The sequence below is a fragment of the Triticum urartu genome, chromosome 5A, assembly GCF_056163025.1.
Source record: "Triticum urartu cultivar PI428250 chromosome 5A, HENAU_Tu73, whole genome shotgun sequence".
NCBI lineage: Eukaryota > Viridiplantae > Streptophyta > Magnoliopsida > Poales > Poaceae > Triticum > Triticum urartu.
Window position 1 is genome coordinate 147,002,536 of NC_141877.1, and position 7,722 is coordinate 147,010,257.

The 7,722-nt window shown below is 46.6% G+C and overlaps 1 protein-coding gene across 1 annotated transcript; it reads right to left on the reverse strand.

Moving 5' to 3' along the window:
- Positions 1-625: 625 nt before the first annotated feature.
- LOC125528651 (uncharacterized) lies at positions 626-6,666 on the reverse strand. The gene is made up of 11 exons (XM_087525694.1): positions 6,424-6,666; positions 5,918-6,064; positions 5,705-5,836; positions 5,414-5,553; positions 5,151-5,237; positions 4,871-4,999; positions 3,950-4,102; positions 3,016-3,117; positions 1,205-1,375; positions 1,035-1,114; positions 626-932 (listed from the first exon to the last, which is right to left on the reverse strand). The coding sequence occupies exons 1-11, from the start codon at positions 6,488-6,490 to the stop codon at positions 905-907; spliced, it is 1,236 nt and encodes a 411-aa protein (XP_087381820.1). The 5' UTR covers positions 6,491-6,666; the 3' UTR covers positions 626-904.
- Positions 6,667-7,722: the final 1,056 nt, after the last annotated feature.

Below are 7,722 nucleotides of genomic sequence, written 5' to 3' on the forward strand. Positions count from 1 at the left end.
GGCAAGGGCATCGAAGCTGGGCGGCGGCGACGACAAGTGGGGCGGGCAGGGGCTTGTTATCGATGGGCAGGAAGAGAATGGCCTACATGCTACCACCTGGTGGGCCAAAAGGAGTAGGCGGGTGTGAGGCCTAAATTTGGGTCTGAAATGGATCGTCCAACAGATAAAAAGGTCAGAAATGGATCGTCCGACGAATAAAAAGCGGATGCGCCTCCGTTTGGCCCGGCGCATTGGGCCAACTTTTGTGTTCACTTTGACCCCAAGTTGCTCTTAGGGCGTTGGTCCGTTGCTCTTAGGGCGTCGGTCCCGGCCGCCGGACGGAGAAAAATCGTAGTCATCATCCAACGCCGCCACTCAGTTGCGAGAGCGAGCGAGGATTTTGTCCCCAGCCTCTTGAGGCGTGAAAGTCACACCCGGCAACAGTCAGGGAAAGGGAGGGGGTCCTTCCCCTTCGCAGGCGACCGAATTGCACGGTAGGCTCGGCTCCTCTGGGTTGATTCAGCTCGTGATTTTCCTATCCAGGGAAAGTAGGGGGATCCCGGGAGGATCCCTGGCAACCGAATTGGCCAAGGTGGCTGAAGGGGATTTTAACTTGCAAGGGATTTTCATGCTGGCCTCGTCTATCTCAGGTAAAAGAACTTCATGAACTATTATTTGTTGGTGCATCTAACAACTCATTTTCCTTCACGGCTAATACATAGTAGTACAATACGTTTGATTGCTCTTATTCCTGTTGAAGCTCCGCAGCTGCCCTCGAGCACAGTTCGAAAGTAGCTAGCTTGTCAACGGCTGCAATACGAGCAAGCCTGGTAGTGGATTAGTAGCCGGCGAAAAGACAGGATGATCACAGGTATGTAGGACATAGGCACTTGCTTATATGTCAGCTCCATCGCAGGTCCTACTCTTAGCGAGTAGCCTTACTTTTGGCCTCACTGCAGGTTGCAAGAATGGAAGGCGTCAAAACATCGGAAAACCTCAAAACTGGAACAAGATTCAAACAGGGGCAACGATGCAAGATTCAAGGGCATCATTACCTTAACATCTTCTTGATCTCACTGCTGTCAGGGTCGAGTCTCAGCGCCTCCTGGAACGCATCAACTGCCCTTTGGTAATCCTGTAAATGGAGGGACGCCATGAGAGGAAGTGAGACACAGGTTGAGAGACTGAATCAGATTGAAAGGTTTGATTTGAACACCAACTATACCTCCATGAAACTGAGAGCTGAGCCCTCTCGGTACCATGCCTTGGACCAACCAGGACGCAGCATTTTGCACCGTTGAGCGTCTGCCAGTGCCCTGTCCCCTTCTCGCATGCGCAGCCAGCAGAGGCTCCGGTTAGCAAACAGGGTCGCATCAAGTGGGTCTATCTCCATCACCTACATTTGCATGTGGTCAGCATCGCATGATTTTTCCATGCAATGATAACTGGATCTAACAGGCTCTCTGAAGGCATTTTCATTAGTTTAAATGTAAGAAAAGCACAAATAAGCACTCATCAGACTTGAACAGAAAAGGGTGTCGCGGATGAAGTGTCAACCCTAAATGAAATGTAGTTACTCTTATTGTATGATCCTGATGTAAGACACCCATGCCTTCACAAACATTTCAACATAAACCATGATGAATCATCCGTCAATCTTACCAACCCTCATTAAGTAAACAAATTGTACTGCTACAAGGAAATCTGAAGTCACTGCACTTTCAATCCTGAACCTGATGCTCTAGAACTAGAGGGGATTCCTTATTTGATCCTTTTTAAAAATTTGGTTCCTTTTTTGGCCCTAGAAATTTTGTTTTTCCTTTTTTGATACTACAACTTTATTTTCTTCCTTCCATGACACTTCCATCATTCTTTGTTGTTAACACCGTCAACTACGAGATGAAAACTCCTATTTGTCATTCTTTGTTGTTAACACCGTCAACTACGAGATGAAAACTCCTATTTACCCCTGCTTTAGCACGTTGAAAAAAAAAGAAACAGAAAAACCTTTTCTGGCCGAACCGTCCCGATTCTCTCCCCTTCTCCCCCGATCCCCTTCTCCCTGAGCCCTAACCCTAGCGCGGCGCGGAGAGCAACATGGAGGAGGGGGCGGCCGAGGTGGAAGTCGCAGTGAAGGAGGGTCACGGGCGAGGCGGCCATGGTGGGGAGTCGTTCCTGTGCCCGCCCTGAGGGAGCGACGGCCGCGGCGGTGAATTTCGAGCTGGCGTCGCTGCTCTCCCCTCTTTCTCGTCCCTTCCCATCGTAGATTCCGCGAATCGGCGCCACCGTCGAAGCATCATCTGCTCCACCGCCTAAATTAGCGTCGTCCAGCGGGCCATCCCCGGCACCGTCACGGGCGCCTCACAGGCAACGCGAGATGTGCGTCGCACGGGCGCCCAACCCCCTGCTACCTCCTACCGCTGCACCTCCCACCACCACCAGCCGATGTGATTCCTCAATCTCTGGCAGCGCACCCACCTAATCTGCTTCTCAGGACATCTCTCCGTCAAGCTCTAGACATGGCCAAGAACAGTTTCAAGCTCGGCACCCGCCGCTTCGTCAGTCCCGCCGGTCCCGACCTCGATTTCAGCATCCACGAAGCTGAGGTTGCGTCGTCGTTTATTTGCAACGGGATCTGACCACCACGTACATGGAAGCTAGCCTCATAGGCAAGCAGGCTGCTGGATGTATTATTCCGGAGGATACGCAAGTACACACGTACGAATCGATTCCGCTGGTCTGAGATGCAAGCGAGAACACACACCAACGCACGGCACAAACTACACCAGGGATAAAATGGACTTTTCATGTCGCATTTAACAGTGTTAGTTGCCAAAACTGACAGAAATGTCACATAGGGAACAAAATGAAGTTTGAGTGTCAAAACAGGAAGAAATTTTTTATTAGGGCCAAAAAGGGAACCAAATTTTAAGGAAGGGCCAAATAAGGAATTCTCTCCTAGAACTACTGTTTCTTCTGAACTTATTTTGTATTGTTCCAAACAAGTTATTTTAGTTCATGCACTTAGTCACTTACCAGTCCATAGTAGTACATTGCTGTAAAGTAGTCCTTCTTTGCAAATGCTTCCTTCCCTTGTGACTTCAAATCAGCTTTCCGTTCTTCTGCAGAAGCTCTATCCTGAACAGAGGCATTTTGGTTAAACTTTAAAGGCATAGAGAATGTGACTGATTCAGGCAGCACAGTAGGTGCTACAGTTGAAAATGTGCTCCTTGTCAAAAATCCTAAAATAATAATCTTGATATATTGGTCAAAATTCCTAAAATAATAATCATGACATATGTTTCCTCTGTTAACACTGCTGACTTGGCTGGAGGAAGTGCCCGCATGACCAGAACCACTGAAGTTTGTGAGCAATTTGCTAATAAAAAAATGCTGACACAAACTTCAACAGGAAATTCAGTTAATGTGTAACATCCTCCAATCAAATACCTGCAGAGTAACCTATAATTGTGGGTTCAATGGCTTCCCAATGCCGGTACAGATGTAGCGACTTCAATCTTTCTACCATTATTCATTTATTAAAAACATACATGCTTGGAGAGAGAACATGGCAGCTACAATATAATCAATATTACCATGTGTCAATTACCATATTTTCTAGGATATGTTGTCATAGCGGAAATAAATCAAGAACAAAGAACACGTAGATAAGGGGGTCACAGGAATAGACCATGGATGCAATCATGTATGTACTGGTCATAAGAATTTGCACTGTGTGGAAATCTTTTCAAGGGGAATGCATCCATAAGAGCATCATGACTTACTCCAATCTAAATAGCAAACTACTCCCTCCGTTCCGAATTACTTGTCTTGGATTTGTCTAGATACGGATGTATCTAGACTCATTTTAATGCTAGATACCTCCGTATCTAGAAAAATCTAAGACAAGCAATTCGGAACGGAGGGAGTACAATTTATCCTACAATCAAGTAACAAATCGCACACATACCTGAACCCTGGTCTGTGGAGATTTCATAGTTGTAATTATCCCATCAACACTCCAATCAGGCACAGATGGAATTGGGTTTGTCTTAGGAAACAGAAGCTCAACAAGTTCACGTTGACCACGGACTGCTGCTCTCTTGATTGGAATATCCCCGTGCTATGTTACAAAAAAAAACCGGAAGATGTAATATAACACCGCATGGAAAATGGAAGATATAACAGTATGAAAAAGGAATTTGGTGGATGATCAAAGTCATGAATTGGAAGACAGGCACGATTCACCCTAGTTCTCTGCACTATACCGTCAAAAGAAAATCGTACTAGTTATTCATCAATTCATCCTGATGGCAGTATTAGAATTTTGAACCTAACAAAATGTGGAGGAGATGTAGCAACATGACTGAAGTTTTAGCGAGTGCCGCGATTCTGTTAGGTTCAGAGTAATCGTGGCACTCGCTAAAATCGTCAGACCAGTAGGTTCAGATCATACCATTGGAATTCCATTGTTGAATCATCTCAATAATGGAATTCCAATGGTATGATCTGAACCTACTGGTCTAACGTTTTTTTGAAGTAACTGGCACAATGGCATCATGATTCTGTGATATTCCGAACCTGTTGTATGTGTTGTGAAAAAAAATCAAAACCATGGCACAAAAATCTATCACTACAGCTTCAAATCATGAAATGTCTGACCAGGTGACTGCAAAGTCCAGCAGATGTATTCAGATACACACTGGTTGCACAATACTTGACGCATGATCGGTCTATAGTTAGTATACAACACACTTCTTCGCTTGGGATACCTTAGAAGTAGCATAATAGATTACCATGCAGCCAAAGGTCTGCAAGGGAGGTGACACTGCGAGCATGAAAGCATTAAAATAGCTAAACAGAAGCATCATCAAAGCCGGAGCTATGTTACCTGGTTAGGAATGTTAGGGTCAGCTCCAGCCTCCAGCAAGAACTTGGCGAATTCAGTTGAGCCATCATCAACTGCCCCCGTTAAAGGAGTTGGTCCAGAGCTACTATTACCATTCACATCAGCACCAGCCTATTGAATTGAAAATACAAAATGCAAAGGTAGCTTTAGAGACAGGATCTGCACATTTAACTTGCATTCTGCTCCAAACAATTGTTTAGAGGTCGATATAATTGATTAGTCAAACATAAAAACATTAAATTGGGCAGACAAGTTACTGGACCTCAATCAGTAGCTTCATGCATTCCAAGGAGTTCCCACAGCATGCCATCATTAGTGGTGAGAAGATATGATTGACTACTCTGTTGGGCTGTAAAGGCAAATGAATGGCCAATTAATAATTAAAATTATGTCCACCAAGTATTCTGATGCATCTCGAGAACGAACCATTTCATCCTCAAGCTACAGGTGACTAATTTTTCACATTTTATTTTTCATTTTATAACTCTGCATGCAATGCAATTAGGTGTGAAATCAACAGCTTACATCAGCACCATGCTCCAGCAGAATTTTCATGGCCTGATGCTGACCCTTTGCAGCAGTCATATGTAATGGTGTCCCTCGGTAATTGATAACATCCACGTCAACTCCTTTGGACAGCAACAGTCTTACAATCTCACAATGCCCTAGATGAACAATAAATATATAAGCAAATATTAAGCACAGAAGGAGCTTCTAGTCTTCTAAATAGTATACAAAACATTCGTAAGCTAGTACTATCCTGTAAGCCTTCCATCTATTTCAGAGACCAAGTGAACTGAAGAATGAGGAACGCACCATGCTCTGCTGCATTGTGCAGCGGCGTTAAGCCCCTCTCACTAGGTTTCGCCGGATCGCTACCATGATCGAGAAGATATCTGGCAACCTGAAGATTTCCCTTGAGTGCAGCATAAAACATCGGTGTCGCACCTACAAGGAGAATGCGGCATTTCAGTACTAATTAAGTACTAATATAGGCAACAAGTCCTGTTACTGGTGCACAGATTTTACCTACGCTTGATACCGAGTTGACATCGACCCCCACGTCCTCCAACAGGAACTTGCAAATCTCCAGGGACCCCTTATTTGCAGCGAAATGGAGTGCGTTGAGCCCTTTGGGGTCCTTTGTTTCCCGCAAATCCATCTTTTTGGACATTTCTAGCATGGAGAAATTGCAGATGCAACAAAAATCAAATAATACAATCATGAACATTCTGGGGAGCGTGGTGCACTAGGGAGCCGTTTGCACCGTCTGAGGCTCCAGATCGATCTAAATACAGAAGTTATCTATCCATGCAGTCACAAATTTGGCAGTTTCTGCCTAACTTGCAGAACAAAGCCGAAGGAATTAACGCCCAATTTTTTCAGAAAGTAACCGGAGAGAACATCAGATTCGACCACGCTACATAGGCATTGCTACACGAGAGTGTCCGGGACAATGGAGAAGCCGATATCACACATCATTTCATTCGACACTGGATATAACAGGGGACGGCGGCAGAGCCGACGGCACTTACTCTTGAGGAGGCGGAGATTGCCGTCGAGGGCAGCCAGGAGGGCGATTGCGGCGGGGTTGGGGGCCATGGCGGCGGCAGCGGCAGAGGCCTCTCGCTGGGGCCCTAGGGTTGCTGAAGGTTCTAGGAAGATCTGGCTGGGCGGGGCGAGTGGAGTGAGGATTTGATAGGGGAGGGGAAAGCAGGCGGTGGTATGTGGCGCCAGACGGGGGCTCGTGGAGTGCACGGGAAACGAGTGGGCCTCACGTGGCCATGCTAGTAATGGTAACGCGTGTTGGGTTTGCTTCCGTGTCACGTGAGGTGAGGTTGCTCTAATTTCTTTATCTTCCCGGTGCGTACCTGCTGGTGGAGACTAGTAGAATGTGATGCCTGTGGATACGCCGTCAGGAGTATACGTGCAAATAGCTAATTGTGTTTTTCTTTACTAATTGTATTTTTGTATTTGGTACTCCCTCTATAATAATTTAATATAAGAACGTGAGGGAGTATTTCCTTGCGGTGAACAAGGGGCTAGGCGCGTCTCCTAAGAGCAAGAGTCAATTACCAAAAAATGCTTTCGCCCCGCTTTATAAAGTACTCCCTTCATTTTAAAATAGTTGACTCAACTTTATACTAACTTTGTACCTATAATAATCAATGGCACTCGATACAAACGCACGCTCTCACAACACACTCACACACAGCGGCGGACCCAGACTGAAAATTATCCGTTGTCCACATAGAAAAACACATGCCCACATGTCAAACAATCAATGAACTACACACTAAATCAATGGATTATATTAAGCAACTACAAATTGGACCCGGTGCCAGTGACACCGGCTAGCTGTACGTAGCTACGCCCTTGCACACACATATCAAGGCAAGATACATAGGAGATGAGCGCAACAACACCACCCCTAGCACTACAAGAGCAGCCAGGGGCTACCGCCGTGAACACGCCACCGCGTAGAAGTGAAGCCACATACGATAAATCATGAGTTTCAAGGCAGCGCCTTCATGAAGGAAACGACACCGGAGTGCCGCCACTGCCCGATCTGAGGATCAGAGTTTCCCTTGGAGCACCACGACGGGCAACGAGAGCCGCGACGACGCCTTCAAAAAGGGAACGAGCTTCGTCGCCGCCGGTCCATCCAAAGATAGATCAGGTTTTCACCCCGCCCACACGCATCTCCACCGCACGCCACACCCCCGGCTACCACGCTGCCCACACGGTTGTGGCACCGGGCAGCACCGAGCCACCGTCTTTGCCCATGAGCTCCGCGGTTCCACCACCAGGGTCACCGCCCCCGCATCCAAGAC

Bases quoted from the DNA above. Each gene is read 5' to 3' on its own strand.
- LOC125528651 (XM_087525694.1), bottom strand. From the start codon at position 6,490: ATGGCCCCCAACCCCGCCGCAATCGCCCTCCTGGCTGCCCTCGACGGC. The intron at 3,118-3,949 runs GTATGTGTGCGA...GCCTCTGTTCAG, and splicing joins CTCCACAGACCAGGGTTCAG to GATAGAGCTTCTGCAGAAGA. The intron at 933-1,034 runs GTAATGATGCCC...TGCAACCTGCAG, and splicing joins GAGATCAAGAAGATGTTAAG to TGAGGCCAAAAGTAAGGCTA.